The sequence below is a fragment of the Maylandia zebra genome, linkage group LG22, assembly GCF_041146795.1.
Source record: "Maylandia zebra isolate NMK-2024a linkage group LG22, Mzebra_GT3a, whole genome shotgun sequence".
In the NCBI taxonomy this organism is placed as follows: Eukaryota; Metazoa; Chordata; class Actinopteri; order Cichliformes; family Cichlidae; genus Maylandia; species Maylandia zebra.
The window spans coordinates 2,610,129-2,634,655 of NC_135187.1; the positions used below are offsets into that span (position 1 = coordinate 2,610,129).

The window sequence follows — 24,527 nt, forward strand, 5'->3', positions numbered from 1 at the left end:
CGATGTTTAAGTCAACAACTTTTAATCACCATACTTTTAGGTGTGCCAGATCTGTCGAGCATCATCCCCCACCACCTGATCCAATACGCCACCAGGTGGTAATCAGTTGACAGCTCAGCCCCTCTCTTCACCTGAGCATCATCAGTGGCCACAGATGTGTTGATACAATTACAAACTCGATCATCGACCTGCAGCCTAGGGTGTCCTGGTGCCACGTGCGCTTATGGACGCCCTTATGTTTGAACATGGTTTGTTGTGGACAAACTGTGGTTTGCACAGAAGTCCAGTAACAGGACACTGCTCAGGTTCACATCTAGCAGGCTCCCAATCACATCCCTGCAGGTCTCACTATCAGAGCCTACATGAGCATTGAGTCTCCCAGGAGGAGGACAGGGTCCCCCAGGTGGGGCGCCATCAAGCTCACCACCCAGGGACTCCAAGAATGCGGGGTACTCTAAATTGTCATTCAGCTCATAAGCATAGACGACAGTCATCCCCCCTCCTGAATGTGCAGGGAACAAAAGATCATGCAGACTGGGACCTTGTTCAGCTTGCTGTTATTCATTCCTGCATTTTGAACTACAGTACATCTTATAAGAATGTGAAGTTTATGCTTCCAAAATCCAGGGCTATGAATTCTTAAATTTAGCTGATTTAGCACAGTTAACACACAGTATTATGGTTTTTGCGTATTAGTTTCTTTGGTGATTTTTTTTTTTTTTGTTACTGTAAGAAAATCGTATCTTTAATCCTATAATTAAAGATATAAGTAAAGATAATGATTATGGTAATTCAACAGGAATTTGAATGACAACACGTCTGCTGCTCTGGTAATATTCAAAGTCTCCCGTATGGAATCTTTAAAAGCATCAATCAAGTGAAGAGTTATTAATTAGTGCCAGTTAACATCCAGTAGCACAACAGCCAATTGTTGATGCTTGTAATTTAACGGTTACACAGCAGACACTGATCCTTTGGCCGCAGGCATATTGGCTTCTGAGAGACAGGATAATAAGTCTGTTTGGATGTTAGGTTAGGTTTAACCCTTTAAAACTATTAGGGTTAGGAAAAGATTGTGGTTTGGGTTAAACCACAGCGCCTCACAACACCATTGATTAAGCAATGCATGTGGGAATAAAACATGTGGCCTTGTCTGTAAATATGACGTGAGAGCAGCTTTGTTGAGATTTGAACATTTGTTGCCCTGACAAGGGGAACAGACTGACTAATTGCACACATCTGGTACTCAACAAACAGCCGTCATCAGGGGCACAAAAATAAATTCATGTTTGTTTAATGCAGATGTCCTCGAGGTTTCTCCTTCCAGCAATAATGGAACTCACGGCAGCATGAATCACGTATTGCAGCAGCCCTACTACACACCAGTGCACCCCGCTGAACAAAGTGAGCCCGCTCAGTGTCCACTGGTCAGCCTAAACCCTGAAGACAACCTGGGATGCTCCTGTGGTGAGGTGGTGGGTACATCACTGTCACTCAAAAGCATATATATAAAATGATATGATCATTATTATTCTGTGGGAATTAAGTCTGTGGAAAGCATCCTAACATTTTCAAAAATATGACAAGAAATACAGACTGCAGCTCAAGACTGGATGAAAGCAAACTTCCATGGTAACAGTCAAAGCAATAATAGTTCACAGAGCAGCTGTCTGCTTTTTTAGCAATGCACTTTCATGCAGTTGGGGAACACAAGAAAAAGCATCCAGACTTCTGGAGAAACGTTCTGAATGGGTTCTCACCTTTGGTGGATATAAAGGCATTATCCTGTTGTAGAAGCCACCAGCCTTTTTAGGGCTACTGTGATGCATCTACAATTTCCTTGTATTTCAAATCTGTTATTCACAAATTATTAGAGTCAAACTTGCTGCACCACAGCCCCTAAAGCATGATATATGGCCAACTTTTAGAAATACTTTTATCTGAATGGAAATCTGTTTTTCTATTTTGCCTACCACTGAATCCTGTCCGAGGTCTAGATTACTGCCAGCAGTCTACAAGTCTTGTTTCTGAGATGCTATGAAGTTACCATGAATTCAATCTTTGATGTGTTATTGTGGTTTTGGTGGAAGTGATTTATTCTTTTAAAAAACCTCAATCTGTTTTCTATGACCAATATCCAACTAGTCACCAGTGTACTTGATTTGGTCTGCATGGTTTGTTGAAAATAGTGAAAGTAGGGGTGGGTTTTTATAATCGATTCATCGATTAAAATCGATTCTGGCTTGGATAACGTAAAATCGATTCATTAAAATCCTGAATCGATTTTTTAATATAAATTTATTTTGTCCGAAATGCCAGAATCTCAGGTGACATCTCACAAAATTTCAAGAACCACCAAACAGTAAATGAGAGCAGGTACAGGGATTCTGCACATAGACTTAAACACACAGCGCGACCCGCGGATCAGAATCAGTTAGATGTCGCCTTTCTCACAGTCGGGGCTGAAAGCCGACAGCTCGCTGATCCGGGTCCGCGCTTTGTGTTCACGCCCTTTATGCGCTGATTCTAAAGCTGTTAGTTTGATCTCTCTCCAAACAATATTGACCGAATCAGCAGCAAAAGAAGATCCAAACGCTTCACATAAACATCGTCATGAATTCACTCTTTTACTGTTTTGCTTCCATTGCGATGCGCAGCTCTCTCTCTCTCCCTCTCTCCCCCCCCCTCTCTCTCTCGAACAGTTTCGCTTTCTTCATTATTCGCTTGCTTGTTACGCACAAGTCTACTGTTGCTTACAGGCTGTCGGCCGCTGTTTTTTCCCCTTTTACATTCTTCCGAAAAGAAAACCTCATTTCTGCTGTTCAATACTGAACAAATTGAAACTTTTTAAAATTATTCAAAATGCAAAATGCTTAGCCGTGTGTCTAATAAAACCGCTGTAACGTCAGAGGTAATGTTGATTAATTAATGGTTTTCTTTCGTTTTTGATGTACTGCAGAATATTTTTATAAAATCCCAGGCCAGGAAAATCACCTACATGTTTTTCTGTGTTTTATCTTCAGCTACTTTGACACAAAGGCATCTGCTGTGATGCTCACACCTTGGATAAAGTCTTGAGAGTGTCAGCTTCCTTTTTATAGATACAAAAATATGTAAATGTCCTGATCTGAATTATATCTCTGACTGTCAAAATTTCCCAGATTTAAATCGAATCGAATCGAATTAAATCGAATCGTGGATCGAATCGATTCGGGACCTTGTGAATCGGAATTGAATCGATTCTAGAAATCAGTGACGATACCCAGCCCTAAGTGAAAGCTCCCACAACCAAACCTTGAATCACTGAAAGTAAAATTCTGTTTCACTTCCTCTGAGGTGCAAATGCCAAATCATCCACCAAGTTAGTTGGTGAGATTCAAATAACCGTCTGCTGTGACTAAAGGGAGGATTTCTGGATCAGCGCTCAAACTAGAAGTCTTGCTGGACTCTCTCACCAGCTGAAACCTCAATGCTGCTGACTAAGCATCTGCAGCGCATGTTTAAAAATAATAGCTTACCACAACTAAAAGCTGGTACTGTTTTGAAAGAGGTATGACAAATGTTTGGAAAAAGTAAGAAATGGAAGCTCAGCAGTCATATGGTGGAAAAATCTTCGGGTTTTACAAGAAACCAGCAATAACAACATAGTCGTGCTCTTCAAGTTTGGGTGGCAAGGCAGCTCTAGTCACAGAGTAAAGATGTGTTTTCAGACAGGATTTAAAAATGTCAAGTGTTGGAGAGATCCTGCTTTGAAGAGGCAGACTGCTCCAAAGTTTAGCAAAAGGTCCGTTCTCCTCTGTTTCAGTCTGCTTCTCGGAACAACCACAAGCAATTAATCAGCTGACCTGGGCGTTGTACTTGGAGTATTTTTTGTTAAAAGATCAGAGAAGTACGAAGGAGCTGATCCATTTAAAGACTTATGTGGCTGTCACGAGTCGGGCTGCAGCATTCTGAACAAGCTGAAGACGAAAGATCGGAGCCTGGCTTATCAACAGATCGACACGTCCATCACAAAGATATTAACCATGTCTAAGGGCTGCGATTTGTAACTGCCAGCGGCTCAGTGTACTGATATTCGCGGTAGCTGTAGCTCAGATGGTAGAGCAGGTCACCAACTGGAAGGCTGGTGCTCTGAGCCCAGTCTGCAAATATCCTTAGATATTAGAAACACTTAGAAACAGGGTAGAAAAAAAGTGCTCGTGCGAATGTACAAATTGTGTAAAGTGCTTTGAGTGGTCAGAGCAGGAACACATTATATAAGAACCAATCCCTTTACCACTACTATCTTTGAATCTTTGTTTCACCTTCCAATCATGTCAAAGTAGAAAAAAGTGTAGCAGCATTACAGGTTAGACTAAAGGAAAATGTTGTCTTCCCTCAGGATGAAACTGATATCAACAAACGACTGAATCTGAGTGCAGAGGAGGGTGAGACATTTCTACTCGCTCCCGACTCCACGATTCTCTTCTCTACTAAGATCTTTTTTTTCTGGATTTTTGATTTACATGACAATTTTCTTCAAAGGGAGATCTGATCAAACTAATCACATTGGCATGTTTTACTTGCATGCCTCCACATTTTCTGCCTTGTTAAATTCCCCTGCATCTCAATGCTGCCTGTGAAGGTTCTCGGTCACCCGGGTCATCATAGTCTAAGGAGCTTGGTAAGAAAAGCTCCTGGACTGGGTGTTTCTTGAAAATGTAAAGGGCTTAAAGAAGTCCAGGAGCTTTTCTTACCAAGCTCTTTAATTTAAATTCTGATTTGACCCCTAACTGACTGGAAAAGCATAAAAACACAGTCTTAATGAAAATGCTCTTACTGGTGCAGACATCATGAAGACAATTATTCTTCATTTCTTTTTCAGCATCCGCTGCAGAAAAGAAGCACGCGCTTTTTGGTCGACCCCGGATGCTGCAACCTGACCAAAGTTATTGCATCCTCTACCAGGAGGGATTCATCAGCGCCTATAGCCACAAAGCCCTGATGCCCCTGTGGAGCTCTTTCACCATTGACAAGCCTGTAAGTCCATTGACTGGTGATAAGATGTAATGTTTTGGGTTGTTTTTTGGGGAGGAGGGTAGTTATCTGATTACAAGTTTAGGCTTCAGATTGATATAAAAGTTCAATGTGAAGACACATAGATAATCAGTAGCTCTATAAAACTCCATCACTCTTTGAAAAATCTTATATGACAAAAAAGAATTACTGACTCACAGTGAATAAGATTTATGCAGTTTCCACATGAATCATGGATGGTGTGAACATATGAGGAGCTTGCAGCATTTGAAATTTCCGACTCATTCCAAGGGGGGGTTTAGAGGAAATGTGTCTGATTATTGTTTCCAACTATTCACTCTTATAGAATAAAAATCTGGATACACTCACCATTTTATAATTGTGATTATTTTAGGATTAGGATGAGATTTTAGCTGATGTTTCTAAAATGTGAAACCGCCCTAAACTAAATATTTAATATTTTAATGTGTGAACTATTGAATAGTTAGTTATGAACAAGTGCTAAGTGCACACTAGTAGTCCTCTAAAGACATCCAAATTTAATTATGTATTTACCATCTCAACACATAATTTGGCGGGTAGTTATTTATTAGTTGTTGCGGCAATAATCATCACAGTCTTGACCTATCAGGTTATAAGCTGTGAATCACGTTGTTAAGTGTTACTGCTTGTTTTGTTTGGGCATATTTCTTACCTTAAACCAAAAAGGGCAAAGACACGTGTATAAAGATTTAAAATATGAAGTCAACTAATGCAATATTCAAGAAACATGATATCACTGCAGTTACATAATTGTAACCAATAACAGATGCAGAGGTGCCTCTTTGGCATCTCTTAGAAATACAGACAGCTACAACATTATACACTATATAAACGATACATGATGTATGATGCAAACAGAAAATTAAAAAGTGATCTAATAACAGAGAGAAATGTTTCATTATTTTATGATAATGATGCACAGATTTTGTCACCTTAAAAGTGATGATTTAAACAACAGTAGAAATGCAGCGTGGATGAAGTTTGGCTAATGATCTTCCACTCGGACTGTTCAAACATGAAGCGTTGGATTTCTTCCTACCACAGTCCAGTTTGACACATACACACACACACTGTGTTTTCGTATCTTTGTGGAGACATCTAATTGACATAATGCTTTCCCTAGTTCAGGGGTGGGGAACTCCAGGCCTCGAGAGCCGGTGTCCTGCAGGTTTTAGATGTGTCCTTGAGCCAACACAGCTGAGTTTAATGGCTAAATTAGCTCCTCAACATGTCTTGAAGAGGCGCTGCTCCTTCTGTGTGAACCCTAGCATGCACAAGTTGAAAAACTGGCAAAGTAAAACCCTCACAATTTACATACATTTAAAATACATGTTCCTGAAATAGAACTGTGGGTCACTTTGTGGTTGTACTCCCTGTGCTTGGTTTGCTATAAAAGACTGAAGCAGCAAAGTGTTTGTGATAACCAGTTTTTAGACATGATTTCTATTTTTCCTTTGGCAGAAATATTTGAAAATAACTGTTAATGAAATGAAATTGTAATTGAAATGACTAAAGCATGTTTCATATTCTTGTAGAATAACCTGGACCCGTTGCCTTCAGTCACACCAGATTGTTTTCGGGCTGATGTGAGAATTTCAGCATCTCAGAGTCCCAGATGTGATCAGTACCGGTATACTGCTGCTGGAAACCTGCATTCAGCCTTTTTGTACCCACCCAGTACGTACCCATCCTCACATAAATCCTAACTGACACAACAAGCACGCTAACTGACCTCCAGTCAACCTGGAGTCAGCGTTGAGGGACCACATGAGTACTCACAGAGTCACTACCCCAGTAATGTTCTGTCTAAACATTTTCTTATAGATTATAATAAGATGGGCATTTCCATCGCAGTTACACTCTTTCCAGACTCCCCCACACAACACATCATTCCCCACAAATGTGTCTATAAACCATTTTCCAAACTCGTCTAAACTTGGACACAACGATCAAGCACACACTGACTCACTCTTGATGTCTTGATCATTGTGTGCTGGATCCTGTTCTACAAACCAGGTTCAACAAAGTCTGAGTCTAACCATAAACCATGATTAACTCAACTCAAGGTTTAAGAATTCGGGGGGGGGGGGGGGGGGGGGGGGGGGTTACTGGAAAGGCTGACACAGTGCTCACCATGAGTGATGACTGAAACCAACAACAATGAGGTCTACAAACCATTTTAGCGCTATTATCACTCTGGACTGAGAAATGTGTCACCGTGCTGCGACTGTGGAATATACAAGTTAAGCATTTATAGGACACTCATTAATATACATGCAAATTCTAAATTATTATGGGAGCAGCACTTTACCCGTGTGACTTTTTCTAAATGTTTCATTTTATTTAGGCACCATATTTGGTTCTTCGCCCATTTAGGGTTTATGTTTTTATAAGTGCGTACATATTAGAAGTATATTTTAAAAAATAGGAAAAACACAAACTTAAAAAAAACATTTATGAATTGTTACTGACACTGTTACATTTCTGACACTGGCACAAATATAATACATTGTGTGTAACATTGTGATGATGTCCAATAAGACCAAACCTGCAGAAATCTCGAGACGAGGAGTAAAACTCAAAAACGACTTCGCTTGAACTCACAAACAAATAATCCAAAACTACAACTCACAAGGAAATTCAAATTCAAATTCAAATTTTATTTGTCACGTACACAGTCATACACAGTACGATATGTAGTGAAATGCTTGGACAACTGCTCGTGACCTAAAGAAAACAAAAAAGGAAAAGGCTATGAATAAGATAGGAAATAAATATGAAAAATTAAAAAGGGTAAATTTAACTAGGAAGGAATAAAATATAAATTAAGGTTAAAAATGAAATAACTGTACAACACAAATTAGAATGAAGGGTAAATTTAACTGGGAGAATAAGATAAAGATAAATATATAAATTAAAGTTGAAAATAAAATAACTGTACAACAAAATACACAATACACAATATAGAACTATATAAGAATGTATGAAGAAATCTAAATATAAATAAATATATACACAATAACAGCAGCTGTACAAGTATTAACCGGAAATGAAGAATATAGTGACTATAGAATATAGGAAGAATATAGGAAAGACACAGCCAACACGACAAAGAACACAGAGACTCGGACAATATGTACACACCAGGCGATTGCAGAGACAGGAAACGCCAGGGAGCACAGCTGAATCTGACAAACAAGACTACAGGAAGCAAAAACTGAACATAGGCCTGTTCCAGGGGTCGGCAACCTGCGGCTCTTTAGTCCGTATAGTGCAGCTCCGCGTGGTTTGGGAGAATAAATTAGAAGTATTTAGCTGAAGTGTATTTTATTTATGTTAGTTCTTTTTAACTTGTAGTTCTAAATTGGAAGATTACTGTGATTTTGAAATATAAAAATAAAATTATATTTTATTATTTTTCATCGCTCAAAATAAGAGTCACACTCGCTGAAGCCAGTGTACCCGCCGAAACGCCGTGCATTTATCGAGACTTTCAACCCCAGGTAGGCCAGTTATGGATCTTCGGATCCACATTATGTCAGCAGCTGTTCTCCAGCGTTAACTATGTTACAAACAAACACCGCTCACGCCTCACAGACGACAGCTTACAGTCCTGCGTAAAGATGAAAGTGACAGCCCCGACCTGCAGACGCTGTGCGCAGAGCCCCAGTGTCCCAGGCTCCTCCCTGAAAAGAGTGTCAGTTGCACGAAGGGACCAGTTGATCAAATCCATAATTCCTCTTTAGGCTTTAGAGAGCAAGAATGAGACAGAGGCTTTCTGAGGCTTAGAGATTTACAATAGTAAAACTGCTTTATGGTCATAAAACAAACAAATCTACATATTTACAATTTCTAGTCTGAAAATGTCTAAAAATGCTTTAAACTGAATTACTATAAAGTGATATAGAAAACTGTGGCAATATCCAATATATTGTTGCTATGTTTGTGCTACATTTTTGATGATGTATATTTTTTAAGAAATAACACAAGTAGATCTCACTAGATGCATTTGCTGTCTAAAAATTTACTTACTTTTAGTTCCTCTATAGCTTTTAGGTGAACTGGGTATGTCACCATTTTTATACAACCAATTTCACTCATTTCAGAAACCCAACAAAAACAATATTCATCTCAGCATTTAGAACAAATCCTGAACTACACAAACCATCAACGTGTCTTTTAGACCCCATTCCTACAAAACTGCTCAAAGAAGTCCTGCCATTAATTAATGCTTCGATCTTAAATATGATCAACCTATCTCTAATAATCGGCTATGTACCACAGGCCTTCAAGCTGGCAGTAGTTAAACCTTTACTCAAAAAGCATCTCTAGACCCAGCAGTCTTAGCTAATTATAGGCCAATCTCCAACCTTCCTTTCATATCAAACATCCTTGAAAGTGTCACGTTTTAGTTAACGGACTCAGGCGCAGGCCGGGAATCTTTACAGAGTTAACAATCAGTTTATTGACACAACGACACCAGGTGATGCTATTTACAACATGCTGGAGGGAGGGGAGGGGGGTCCAGGGTTCCGGGGTATGTGAGGGGAAAGACGGGAACCAGACGCCCTCCAAAGGCTCTCTCTCTTCACTCCCCACACTGGGGAAACACAAATCCACTCACTCGTCCACGGGATGACAGGCAGGCAGGGAAAGGGCCGGGAAAGATCTGTACAAGGAAACTTTAGTTAGAGGCGAACAGACGGAAAGAACTCAAAGATTCTGATTCACAAACTACTGAGCGACTGACGCTGATAGCTCAACGATCCAGCGACGAGTGACACAGTGCTGCTGTCTTAAATCGGCCTTGTGATCATCCCGATAGGCAGCAGGTGCGTGGGCCAGGGGCGGGAGCCCATAATGAGCACCGCCCCGGCAGGTGAGAGAGAGAGAGAGAAAACATGTTGCCTAATACAGGATCAGCTGGTGAGGCACAGGGACCATGACAGAAAGAGTAGTTGTCAAACAGCTAACAGATCATCTGCAGAGGTTTATTTGAAGAGTTTCAGTCAGGTTTCAGAGCTCATCACAGCACAGAAACAGCTTTAGTGAAGGTTACAAATGATCTTCTTATGGCCTCTGACAGTGGACTCATCTCTGTGCTTGTCCTGCTAGACCTCAGTGCAGCGTTCGATACTGTCGACCATAATATCCTATTAGAGCGATTAGAACATGCTGTAGGTGTTAAAAGGGAGTTTTTCCTCCCCACCGTCTCCAAAGTGCTGCTCATAGGGGGTCATATGATTGTTGGGTTTTCTCTGTATGTATTATTGTAGGTTCTACCTTACAATATAAAGCACCTTGAGGCGACTGTTGTTGTGATTCGGTGCTGTATAAACAATATTGAATTGAATATAATTCAGGGTTTCATCAACTTACCACAGTTTTGATGTAATGACCACAAGTATGGGAGTAGATGGGAGTGAAAAACACAATTTTCCAAGTGCAGTGGAAGTGCAGTGTCCAATGATAGTTTACTCTGCTGTTACATCAGTAACATTGATCATACAAGTGGTCAATTTAAATGTAAAAAATTAAGAGAAAGACACAAAATTCTTCAAATTAGTGTGATCGCACATGTGCTATCATGCTGCAAAGATCATACGAATGAGGAAATGAAAGAAAGATGGAATCAGTTTGTGGGTGGACAGAGAGGAACTCAACATATATTAAGAAAACCTGTTTAACAAACTCTCTTACCAAAGTAACCGACATATACTTTATAATAGTTCTCGATACAATGTAGCTATGGCTCAGGAGGCAGAGCCCTAACAAGCTAAATACGAATGAGATGGTTGGTGGTTCCAGTGTCCATATCAAGTAATTTTTTGAGGTTATTTAATAGAAAAAAAGGACACTGTACTCATAAATGTAGACTGAATATTGTAGTCACATCTTCCAACAACTTGATGCACCTTCATTCTCAAGGAGGAGGCATCAGACCTGTTTTATCATCAGGGAAGGAAAACCCAGAGGATAGAGACAGCACTCACCTGCTAACACATGAAAACGTGTATAAACATGCTTGTTTATTCACAATATTGTCAGAATTACTTATTGTCACGAGGTTAGACATGTGACCCTCCCATTTCCAGACGGTTGAAATAAGCTGGTTTGACAACAACAGGTGGTTAAAAGCCAACATTATGCCAGCTAATGCTATGTTCTAAAACCCACACGTTCGCTCTGATAAACAGTCTGATTACATTCTCACATCCTGTGAGAGTCTGTTCAAAGAAGGTTGAAGTGGCTCTAATGTAGGGTAACAGTTAAACTGAATGGTTGTTTGATTCTCTCTGTTGGCCCTGCAACAGACTCAGGGTCACTTGTGTGCTGCCTCTCACCAGATCCTCCTGAGAATCAAGGAAAAAAGAATCTTTCCATTGAACTTTTTTGTGATTTCCTTCCTCTTTGGAGATTAAAGAGGCCACCCAAACACATGAGATATCAATGGAGAGCCCAGGATATCCTCTATTTAGTACTTGGTAGGGTGGCCCAAATAAGTCAAAAGACGTAGACCAAAAACAAATGTCCATTACACAGGACATAAATGAATAGGCTGCTTCTCAGGAGGATATGACAGCTAGGATAGGCTCCAAAACAGGAAGCCGGTAAAGCATGCAAACCCAGCACGAACTGGAGGAAAACAGGCTGATGAAGCAAGAGGGAGACATTTAGAGAAATCATTTTTTGTCTGGTCTTACTTCCACATACCAACCAGATGTACTTCTCTGTCCAGCTGAGTGTAGCAGGAAGAGGTCATTGTTTATCTCATGAATTCCAGACAAACAGTATCTGATACAATGTGTGAGAACTCGGTACAGCTGCAGTGAATTAATAATTGCTTAACTGCTCCGACAATGGCAGAGACTGTCACTCGGCCATCCTTATCATCATTCTCTGCAGGCCGGGGGATTAGCTCAAAGTGTTTTAGTCGAGTGATGAAAGATGCAGATCTGAATCAGGTGTTTTGTTCTTAATGTTTGCATTCTTAATGCATCACTGGCATCAGAAACATATTCACCAATATATTTAGTGAAATGTGAAACTTTACATTTAGAGTTTCCAATATGTTCAGACTCATTTTCCTCTCCTTTGCCCAGAGTTTGGTTGCATGCAAGGAGTCAAAGTGAATGCAGAGCTGTCAGGAGACTGAACTATTTACAGTACAGCAAAAACTCCAAATGCCAACAAACTTTATTAGAAATGATAACAAAAAGAGCTGAAACAATGAAATGGAACTATTGAAGTGCTTTAGCTTTCTTGTTTTGCTCTAATTGGCCCAAGAACACAGTCCACAAACATTAGTTAGGTCATTATGTGGCCTTCACAAATAGACAGAACAACAACCAGGCACTGGCTTCAGTGGAAACTACATGAGTCATCCATTTCCTGAGCCAGATGCATTGACTTCTGTAAAACAGTGGTTCTCAAACTTTTCACAATAAATACCACCTCATGGCTCTCGAAGTACCACCCCTATGACGGACAATAAAGTACAGTAGTATAGGCCTATTTAACACCATATACAGTTTACACAAGACAATTTTCTTATATAAATGTTATTTATTTTAACTGTCATAAACAGGTTGTGACATGTGATGATAATAACACCTGTACTGCATTAAAACATTCACAGCAGGTGGGATATCCGGTCTTTTAGTGATGACCTGATGAACCCTGCTTCTGGGTCCAAACTACTCTGCATTTATCGAGGCTGTTGTCTTTTTAACATGTTTTAATACTTTGTATCTTGCTCTATTTAATCTGAACAAGTACCTAAAACAGTCAGTGATCCCTGATCCCTGTTGCAGCCTGGTTCCAGCTGTAAGCATCCTTTATTCTACTGAGCTGTGAGTGAGGGTGGCTAGCGGCTGCATGTGTAGGCTTGCCACTCAAATCTGTTAAAATCACTTTAAAAACATTGTTTTCTCCCCAAAATGTCATATTCTACTTCTACTGTACACAGGAAAGCTTAAGATGATCACGATTTCACTGTTTGGTAAACATGATAATTCATGTTATTACAGAAAGGCAATTAAATATTAAGAACACTTAGCTACATCTTCTGAAATTTGGTAGTTGTGTGAAACTACTGAACCTCACGTTGTTTTACATGCAGGAGTAGGGCAACCATCATCATTACTGCAACAGAATTTCTCCAGGGATTCCTATTGAAGACTGTCTGAATTATGTCTGATGTGGTACTGCCTCTCACCTTCTGTTACCCTCTAAAAGTCCTTATTTCCTTTTGTGTTTTTGCAGATCTTAATACAACGACAGACCAGCAGTATGATGCTTTACTGATGAGTAATGTGGTACCAATGTACCCCGAGTTTAAGAGTAAGTGCAACATTAAATGTTACTGAAAAAGCTGTAATGCACAATATTATTGGAGGTTGTAAAGAAAACATGTGGCTGTGAAAAAACACCAACAAAACAACTTCATTGCTGAACATAAAATTATTGCAAAATAATACAGATCAAAAAGACATGGAAGGGAAGTTCACCTGAGTCAGAGGGTCCTAAGAACATTTTGTTAAGGTGACAGCGTGGAAGGCAGAGTGCAGCTGTTCTGACTCAGGACTCCCCAGGGGGCCACAGCTGCAGTCAGAAACCACTTTAACACGGGCCATCTCTAAAACACCGGACAATGTTTGATTTGTGGTCTGCGAGACAAAGCACTCTGTTACTTTTATTATTGTTCAGCTCATTCTCCAAAAACTCTGTTGTCTCAGGAACAAAAACACAGTCTTTAAAGTCTTTGGAGTTGGAAACCAAAGTCTCTGCTTTAATCTCTTCTGCCTCGTAGAGAGCACCAGAGAAACAATTCTTTTCATTCAGCCTTTAACGAGATCTTGTGTAGCTGCACATGAAGTCCTGGAAATCAATAAAAATCTTCTAAGAGGACAGACAAACAGAGTGTAGACTGCATGGGTTCACAGCTGGGGATCATTACAGATGATAAGACAAAGGAACAGAACTACGCACAAGTTACAAGGAAGAAAGAGAACACAACACAAAGACATGAAGATAGCACGCAGCGACAACAGACAGACAGAATACATGTACCGGTGTTACATAATTAAAATACAAAATATGAGTAACTGAAACCGTTGCATTTACCATGGTAATATTCATATGTTTGGCTATGCCCTCTCTATTTTTGGTAATTCCACGCTGGTGGAAACCCAAACAAAACACGAAAAATCTAGTTGGTATTGGTAATAGTAATAAATCACACAGCAATAGTACATTCATGTGCTCGTAAAAAGCATGATAATATGTTAAGTAATACGTTACAAAATACATTTTGGGCATATATTCTGTAATCTGTAGTGGAATACATTTTAAAGTAACCTTCCCAACACTGCAGACACGGACATACGGCTGAGGTAACAAATACACATTACATAAAAGCAAGACCCTTGGATGCATCTAGAATATAAACAGAGTAAATTAACTTAGAATACGAGCCGACTGCTGGAGGAAGTGATAATGACAAAGGTGTCATGGTCCAGGGTCGGTGACCAAGCGTTTTGACTTTATCGTTGTTCTAGTTTCTTCTGCTTTTGTATTTGTTGTTGGGTTTGGTTCTGGTGTTCAGTGTTTTAATTATCCCACCTGTGTTCTTCCCCCTCGTGGACTTTGCGTCCCTGAGTTTGTGTTTGTAAAACAGTTTGAGTTTCCTGTTTTACTTTGAAGGTCTGTGTCCCGTCGTGTTTAATTAGATTCAGCTGTGTTCCCCTCTGGTGTGTCGTTCCCTCCTTACCTTCTGTGTATTTATAGGCTGTCTCCCAATTTAGGGTCTGCAGCCTTAAAGTACGCAGCCTCAACGATCCTCAAGGGCCGCGTACTCAAAGACCGCTAAGGCCGGAAGTGCGAGGCTTGTGAAATGGGACGGTCTAGCCTCCGTTGCGCTGCCCAGGTTGCCTAGCAACCATGATACTAACAGCTGGAAACGTGTCATACAGCTGTGTTTGACAGAAATGAAGGAGAAAATCTTTTGTTTGTTTGTTTGTTTCTACATGAGCTTTGATCATTCTCTGTGAGATTAAGCTCAGCTATTGAACGGCGTATATTTTAAAGTAAAGGCTTTAAAACCAAGTTAGTACAAACGTCACTAATGTCACATGACTTTGCCGACATGTGGCCAACAGTAATGTTTAATGTTCTTCGTTATTAAACATTTGCACATAAATAAGTGACATAATATTCAGTACTTACTTAAAGTTTACTCTTCGGCTGCCCCTCATCCGCCGTTTTTTTCAGGCAAAATTATCCACACCCACCGCCGCGCTATGCATTCTGGGATATGTTGGGCCACGAAGTCTACACTGCCACAGCCTTAAAATTCAGGGAATTGAAGGACGCATTTGAGGGCCGCATTTCGAGCAGCCTTTAAATTGGGACAGCGTTCGGCGCGCCGCTGTGACGTAATCGGCCTTGAAATGCGGCCTTTAAGGCTGCAGACCCTGAGTTGGGATGCAGCCATAGTGTGTGCCTCCCTGTGTTCCTTGTCGCGTCGTCTGTGTAACCTGGTGTAATTTCTGCGTCTCTCTGCCATATTCGCTCCTCATGCCGTGTGTGGTTTCAGGTTCTTTAGTTTTCCCCAGTTTAGGTTTTGTTGCCCTTTCTGCTTTTGTACTCTGCTTTCACTATAAATAAACGCTCGCTCGCACCCAGCCAGTACCTGCATTTTGGATCCTTTTCTCACCACGCCACACGACTGCTGCAGCCGTGACAAAAGGAAAATAGCAATCTTAAAATATTTCCAAAAACCCCCCCAAACAAAGACATAAGTCATTCAAAAACAAATCAATAAACAAAGAAACAAAAACAAAAGAATCTCACAACGACCACGACTAAGAAAAAACGACATTTCCTCCTTTTGTGCCTTCACTTCTCTATCTTCTCTTCTTTTTCAGGGATCTGGGACTATTTCCACAACACACTGCTTAAGAAATATGCCTCCATTTACAATGGCATGAATGTGGTATTGGGTCCAGTGTTTGATTACAACTATGACGGACAATTTGACACTCCAGAGCAGATCCAGCAGTAAGTTTTATTTCTAGTCCAATGATAATATTTTCTTTTGAAAATTCCATCAATATAGACTGAGTTGTGATATTGTGCAAATATCTTAATGCTTTTTAACAAAAAGACCAAAACCAACTGGCCTGGTGCTAACCCACACTATCCATCCCAAATAAGTAAAGAAATTAAATGGGAACTCTGTCTTTTTTACCCTTTTCCACAAAATTAGAAATGAGAGCGAATCTGAGGGAGGACAGTAAAAACGGTGTGTGTTTCTGAACAAAGATGCTGAAAGGTTTTAACCCTCGTGTTGTGTTCGCTTCTCAGGAACACCAATTTGACCCGGGGCATGTTTACTTATCTAAAAGTGTCAGAAACCAAAAGAATCCCATTAAACACTGTTTATCTCGTCATTAACTCCATTACTCACCATTCCAATCAACATTTGGTGTAATGGTGTTCTTCACACAGATCATGGTTCAATCAGGATAATTCCCTTGTTTTTCATTTAAAAAGATGCATTTTAAAACTTTTTGATGTACGTTGTAATTATATTATTAGGTTATTGTTTTTGGTAGTTTTGGTTTTCTTTAGTTCTTCCTGATTGTAGTCCTTCCTCCCTTAGTAGTTATCTTAGCCTGTGTTTAGTCTCTGTTCCCTGTATCCCACCTTTCATGTCTAGTCACCCATGTCGCTGTGTTCCCTATGTCTCCCCAGTTACTGTGTTAAGCTTGTGTGTCCTGAGTCTGTGTGTTTCCTGTTTTATTTTGATAGTCCACGTCCTGTGCGCAGTGTGTCTGGTTTTGCTTCCCCGTGTCTCGTTAGGTCTGATTTGGCCCAGCTGTGTTACCACCTGTTCCCCATCCTCTCGTTGTCCTGCTTGTGTATGTAGGTCCTGTGTTGTACCCACTCTTTGCTGTGTGTCTCAGGATTATATTGGAACTTGTTAAAGTCTTGTGCTCTGGCTTCTTTGTTACTAGTTCTGTTTCCAAGTTTAGTTTCCAGTTGTTACGCTCTGTTTCCTGTATTTTGGCACCCGAGTTTTCACAGCTCAATAAAAGCTGCCTCTTTTAGTTCATCCCTCTGCGTTCCAAGTCGTGTGTTTGTGTCCTACATTCTGCCTGCCACAGCACAAACATGACAGTTTGTATTGAAACGAAACTTTATTGAAGCGCTGTTTTTGATCTAGAAATGAACAAAATAAGAGATTAGCAATATGATCGCAGTATGTGTCCGTGTGTCTCCACCAGTGTTGGTCAAGTTACTTGAAAAAAGTAATCAGTTACTAATTACTGATTACTTCCCCCAAAAAGTAATCCCATTACTTTACTGATTTTCAAAAGTAATTAATTACTTAGTTACTTAGTTACTTTTTAAAAGCACGATTTACAACCTGAAGAGGTGATAAAGTGATAGATCTTTCAGCCCAGTTCTACTTTTTCTGCATAATCATCATACAAAATGTAATCAGATGGAAAAGTCTCTTTTTAAAACTTGTTTTATTAGTTTTAATCTTTTAACTTTATGCATCAAGCAAAGATTTAATTATCTGCAACATTCTGACTGGAAGAAATTAGTTTAACATTGAAACCTATTTTCTGCACATTCAGATGCTTGAATAAAATATTTTAAATGTTCCTGAAATGCTCTCGGTGTGGGTCTTACCTGATAAACCTTGGTTCATTGAAAGGCAGGCAAAAGCAAATAGTAACTGAAAGGGATGAGTGGTTTCAGTAGAGGGAGACACATCAGCTCTGCCTGTGAAGATCGATACTGTTAACTGAGGTCCAGGTGAGAAGAATCCGTGATTGTTGTTCTTGACTGCAACAGTCTCATTTGTTGGAGGCACACAGAAAAACTTTGGTGGAATGTGAATTTCCAAATGGGAATCCAGACGGAGAATCTGCAAATAAGAATAGAACAAATAAGTCCTTTCCTTTCAAGGAAGACACACCGGAGCTGGTAAGAGCAGCCAGATGATCCCACGGTCCTCAGGTTAGATGAGTTCCACACAAGCAGGGTTCCAAGATGAAATCCACACTCATACCTGGAGAGATCAGAGACAATATCAGTTAAAGACTGAAGAACACTAATACGAGCATGTAACAAAGGAGGTCTGACAATCACCATGTGGTGATGTGATCTTGTAGGAGAGTGTGACACCACAAAATACAGACTTGACTCAGACACCGTATGGGATGGATATAACAAAGACGGCTTGATAAGGAAACCACAGAGCAGAGCCTCTGTTCTGTCGGTTAACTGATCCTGGGCATTGATAACGTGCTGGTGGTAATTCAGCAGCTGGGAAAATGTTTCTTCAAACAATGTTTCTTTCCTTGCTTATGGGTCATAGGTTAAATGAGATAAGACCCACCCTGATAGATCATAACAGTAAAGTATTTGTTTTTCCAGCCATCATCCGTCCATCGTTCTGGTGTTCAGGCACTCTACACTGACTTGCTGCAAAGGAAAAAACAGTGCTGCTATGTTCAACTTATGTATTTATTTATTTTAATTTGTGCATTTTTTAAGCTTGAGCACCTGCCCCCCATATGTGTATGGCTGTGCCTACTGGAGTTTATTAAAGACGTGCTTTTGGTGTAGCTGGCTTTCAGAGCATTTTCAGGCATCTAAGAAATGGTAATAAGTTGATAGCTTAGCATTCCAAACTGACATGACAGCACCCTAAATGCTAACGAGGCTTCAAAATGACCTCACAAACTAATGGGTGTTGTCATGGCAACTAAAGCTACAACCACGTTTAGTTATAGTTTAGGTGTAAATAAATAAATCAATTCAATTTTATTTAAACAGCGCCAAATCACAACAACAGTCACCTCAAGGTGCTTTATATTGCAAGGTAGACGCTACAATAATACATGCAGAGAAAAACCCAACAATCCTATGACCCCCTATGAGCAGCACTTTGGCGACAGTGGGAAGGAAAAACTCCCTTTTAACAGGAAGAAACCTCCAGCAGAACCAGGCTCAGGGAGGGGCGGGGCCATAAAAAAATAATAGACTTAATTAAACAGTCACAACAAATGAAAATGACAGTAAAAGTAACACAGCTTCTTGTTTGATCTCTTTTATTTTTTCCTTATGACTTATCATTCTTCATCTTTTGATCTATAATATACATGTCAATATTTTCAGTGACTCGGATATTAATTTCCAACAGCATCAGTAACTTAGAAATAGCATAACCATGAGTTACATATAATGTAACTTAAAGTTACATTATATGTAACTTAGGATAAAACTGCAAACATAGCGTATATTGCAGTGGACTACATACAGTAAGCGCCTGACGGCCTAATAGGTTTTCTTGCAGTAACACCATCTACTCGTTCTGCAGTAGGATTTTGTGTTTGTTGTTCATAGATCAGGCTTGTATCTGAGACCAGGAGTTCAACTGTAATTTAAATGGAATTCAGTAATCCTGTGTGACCACCACATCTGCACCAACAGAGCTCCTCTGTGTCACACTGCTAAGGTCAACAGTGACTGTTAGAAAATCAGCTTGCTAATGACTGTGTGCATTTCTGTGGGACTCTAGGTTTCTTCCTGGTACAAACATCTCCATCCCCACACACTACTTTATTGTGTTGACCAGCTGCAGGGACTCTGCTCAAAGCGTGACTTCCTGTGACAGCGAGCTGCAGACTGTATCCTTCCTCCTCCCTCACAGAGCTAACAACCTGGAAAGTTGCAAAGTAAGTGTCCTGATGTCATAGTTTTTCAAAGAAAAAACAGTACTCACTTTGAGTGACCACAGCCTGACAAATGACTGGAACACTTTGTATTGCTCAATGTGAAACTGACTCCGAATGATAGTCTACTATTCCTCACTCAACCCATTCACAAGGCTCCATTGTCTTCTGTTCCCATATAGCGATAACACTTTGCTATGGCAATACAATTCATGTCTATTTGTAGACTGAGAGCATGGTTGCAGCAGGTTGAAACTTTTTTGGGGTTTTTTAGTTCCCTTTTCTTCCTTGTTTTTTTTCTTCTTCAATCGTTTCCATTTATAAACATTTACCAGTCTTGGCCAAGATACCAGGAAACTGTTGTTCGCTCCCACATTTCCTGCTGCAGGACAAAATATCACATTGTTTGCCATGAAATAACCCTTATATAACACTCAATGTGTGTTTCTGTGATAAACTAAAGTATAGTCACATATAAGTATATTTTTAATGTTTTGTACATGGATTTGTTATATAATGTAAGACATATACAGTGTTTCAAATAACGTACCCTGGTGCAGGAAAGGTAGAAGAATAAGAGGGTAAACTGGATTACATAAGTCAGACATACTGTAATGTAGTGGTTTACATATTTGCCTGACGGGCAAAAGATCTAAAATGCCTCGACTTAAAAATCTGCCTAGTGAAATATGCAGCTCTACCTTTTGAGGCGATCCCTTGATGAGAAAGAGAAGCAGGAAGTAGCTCACGTTAATCAGATGTTCTGAAAAAAGAAACAAGAACACACATCAGACAGATGTTTGATTCCAGCTGTTCAGAGTCCAAAATTAGCTAAATATCAAGAACTGGCTTAAATATTCCTTTATGCTAGTTAGCTGGCTAACATGAGTTCAAGCAGGTCTTGCGCCTCGGAGGAGTGAGGGACTTTGTGATGGAATAACATAATGTGTTACAAGCTTTTATCTCCCAAAGATAATAGAAACTATTTGTTTGTTGTATTGGCAGAAATGCTCCCAAGTTGTGTGGATGTACTTTTTACTGACAAGTCATATTCATTCAATTTATGTTGAATTATTTTGAAAACCCACTAGCTATGGACCATGAACACAGAAACCTACTCTAAGATTGTTGTAAAAAAAAAAAGACTGAATGATGACTGAATGAACCCAGAAGTGTCCAAAACACTCAACCCTCTAAATAGCTTGAAAGTACTAAGTACTTTCTTTTAATTCAATACAGTAAAATAGTGCTGATCAATTACCATAATAAATTAATGAAGATATAAGACATTGTTGCCAAAGATGTCCATCGTCATCATGGCTCACTAAGCTTTAATCAACTTGTATAGCTGCAAAAGCGCTCTGTTGAGACAGCTGGTATACAGCTACCGCAAACAATATTCAAAACAGTTCCACTGTTCATAAACATGGTGAATGGCATCCATACAAACTTATGATTTTTAATTGTTTTGCCTTTTTCCTTCCACAGAGTACAGAAGCAGAATCTCAGTGGGTTGAAGATCACATGTGGTTCCACCAGGCACGAGTCAGGGATGTTGAGTGGCTCACAGGGCTGGACTTTTACCAGGGTAGCAACCGACCAGTCCCAGAGCTGCTGAGGGTGAAGACCCGCCCCACAGCAGCCATTTACAGAAAACAATAAAATAACCCATAAGCACTCCTTTAGTTATGTCATGACACTGGTAGCACTGGTCATCAGTTCATCAATGAATAAAGTAGAAGTTGAAGGAATTAACATTGTCATTGGGTCTTCTCAAAACAGAAAAAAAACATCCATACTGATCCTAAAAGAAGTTATTTATAATATACAGTATTATATTCTCTCCTATCGCAGAGATTTTGGGTTTGTTATTGGATAAACTGACTGCCTGCTCAGTCATTCAGGCAGGGGGACCAAGAAGGTGGTTCTGTTGATCTGGAAGTTTTCAGTGCGAGAAACCTTCCATTGCTCATCCAAGTGACTTGTTCTGTCTCCACTGAAAAAGGAGACTAAAAAACTCAGACTTTTTACTCATAATTCTGGGATGGAAAAAATTAAATTAAGTCTGTCTTTAATTAAAATTAAAGACGTTCAATTTAAAGTTTCACACAGAACACCTGTGTTTCCACACTCTGGGATAGAAGTAGAGATATTTTTGCAAATATGTAAGTATATGTGAGTAAAAATCCAACGAGGGTGCAAGTCACAAGTCCTCTCAGTAACGTTTCATGGGTGGGTCACAGTCTGCCTGAACCGTTTGGAAGAGAATAACCGAAATGTAGAAGATGACACATTATCTACTAGCACAAACAGCATTTTTGATTCAGAGACAAAACCCTTACTGTGACACACCTCGAATACCACACATGTCCAACTTGCACCAAATTCTACAGGAAACGCAACCACAGCATGAACATTTTGCTGCTGATGCTCACAACATTTTTAAATGTTTGGCTCAGGCCAAGCATGTGATTAGTGGTCTAACAAGAGGAAAAATCACACAAGTAAAAACAAAGTTACTCACTGTATTTGTGGGCCAAAAACTGCAGAATGGATAAAAATGGCGTTCAGGATAAAAACTCTGGAGCCCGGTCCCTTGCTGATGACACATTACAGTTCTCTTGGTTTGGATGTTTATTCGCCTGCTACATCAAAATGAAGGGGTATTCCTGCCTGAAGGGGTCATCCAAATTCCACTCTTCATTGGTACTGACACAGGGTAATTTCCTGCTCACAGACTTATAAGCTGTTCTCAAAAGTACAAGGACAGTCTTCTAGTGAAGGGCAGTAATGTGTGGAGGAGTGACTTGAAATAACCTTTACTGGTATAGCATACATCAACAGTCACCTGTGTGGTGGTCATTATTATTATTGCCGTTGAAGCAGTGCTACTGTCATCACAGTGGATTTCTCTGGAAGATGGATTACTCTACAGCTCTGTGAATGTGTGAATAAGACTGCAAGTAAAAATGAAAGTAGTTACTGAATGACTCATGCAGTAAAATAACAATTTACAAAAGCCCAAGCACCTTTGAAAGAAAATTACAGTGGACAAGGTAAAATGATGCCGCGGTGACACTTCCCTGAGGACTCATCTTATGAGTCCCGAGAGCCTTTTGCCAGTAAAAAAGCCATATTGTTATGCAAGCATGCTTCGAGAACAGTAAAATGTTGTGTAACATTTTAAATTAATGTATTCATTTACAATCCCAGAGTGATCGAATACTGTACACATAATATTTATGGATTATTCTTGTAATGTTGTTTATATTTAAAATTTGTGATTTTTGCGAGATTAAAGAAAGTTTGTCTAAAAAGTAAGACGAGAGGAAAGATTTTGGAGCAAAACTATACCGTCTCCATAGGTGGATCTAAAAACCACGGGATCAATAACCTCAGATCCTAACTTGCACCTCTTCTTTCATCACCTCTGATTCTATGATTTAGATGTTTAGCTAGGATTCGAAGAGAGCTCAAATGTCCTGATTTATTTTTGGTTAAATAAGTTCAACAAGATGAAAAAGGAGGTTAAATACACAGTGGGCCAAAATTCAAAACTGGAACAAAGTCGCAGCCTAACATTAATATTTATTGAAAAAAAAATCTTCCTCCAGAGTTTGACACTTATGTGCTAAGGTTTAACAGATCCACTGAGGCTCAAAATTGATTGTCTTTAATATTTGGATGGAATTTTTTTGTATTAATCGCTGCCCGATTTCTAGAAGCCAAGCCTGTGTCGCTAGCTATCACGTAGCACATCATTAAATACCAGCTAGCCCAACTTCAGTAACCCTACAAACGTCACTGCTGTTTAGTTTTCTGTCTTCATTTGTGTTGGAAGTGATAGCAGAGCTGTACGTTTGAATTTTTCTCGAAATCTCAGTCAGAACATGCTATATCATGTTTAGCTGGAAACTGAAGAAGGCTTTCCACTCTGTAAACCATCAGATATTGTTGTCCAGATTGACTCAGTTTAATATCTCCAGTCAGGCTCTTCAGTGGTTTGCCTCATATCTCTCACACAGGAAACAGTGTGTGGTGTTGGATGGGGTTAAATCTCCATATTTAGACTGTGATACAGGGGTTCCTCAAGAATCTGTTCTAGGGCCCTTATTGTTCTCTCTTTTTATCAATAACTTACCTGAGGTCTGTCCAAATATATTTACTCAAATGTATGCGGATGATGCAGTTATATATACGCAAGCAAATAGTGTCCAGCAGGTGGCAAAAGATCTTACAGCTGCTTTAGCATTAATGCATAGCTGGCTGGAGGACTCATGCCTAATGTTGAACACCTCAAAAACTGTCGGTATGTATTTTTCAAAACGCTCCTTAAACTTGAAGCAGTCAAACATATTCCTGGATGGAGCAGAGCTTGAATTAGCTCCAGAATTTAATTATCTTGGGGTCATTCTAGACCCAACATTATCCTTCAAGAGTCACATAAATAAAGTGTCCCAGGTACTTAAATTTAATAATCGAAATTTTATTTTATTTTATTTCATTTTTTTTGGCCTGTCCCGTTTGGCTCTTTTGCATCAGAATTGTTGTCTAAAGGCAAAGAAAGATGCCCAACGGATTTACTTTACCAAACTGACCATCCCAGCCTTGCCGTAATGGTCCATTTGATTCACCTTTTATTGTTTATTTTATTTTCACTTACTGAATACGGGACAGACTTGACTGGAGGAAAGAAGGGGAGAAAGAAAGAGG

At 39.7% G+C, this 24,527-nt stretch overlaps 1 protein-coding gene across 1 annotated transcript in view; it reads left to right on the forward strand.

Annotated features, from left to right (window-relative positions):
* LOC101481448 (venom phosphodiesterase CdcPDE) overlaps window positions 1-21,565 on the forward strand; it is a 40,782-nt gene extending 19,217 nt beyond the window's left edge. Inside the window, exons 18-25 of the mRNA XM_004574247.3 lie at window positions 1,303-1,475; window positions 4,382-4,427; window positions 4,865-5,019; window positions 6,594-6,735; window positions 13,324-13,401; window positions 15,987-16,119; window positions 19,661-19,817; window positions 21,303-21,565. Of these exons, the coding sequence (XP_004574304.1) occupies window positions 1,303-1,475; window positions 4,382-4,427; window positions 4,865-5,019; window positions 6,594-6,735; window positions 13,324-13,401; window positions 15,987-16,119; window positions 19,661-19,817; window positions 21,303-21,476 (1,058 nt within the window). The 3' untranslated portion in view covers window positions 21,477-21,565. The remainder of the gene's footprint in view (window positions 1-1,302; window positions 1,476-4,381; window positions 4,428-4,864; window positions 5,020-6,593; window positions 6,736-13,323; window positions 13,402-15,986; window positions 16,120-19,660; window positions 19,818-21,302) is intronic.
* Window positions 21,566-24,527: the final 2,962 nt, after the last annotated feature.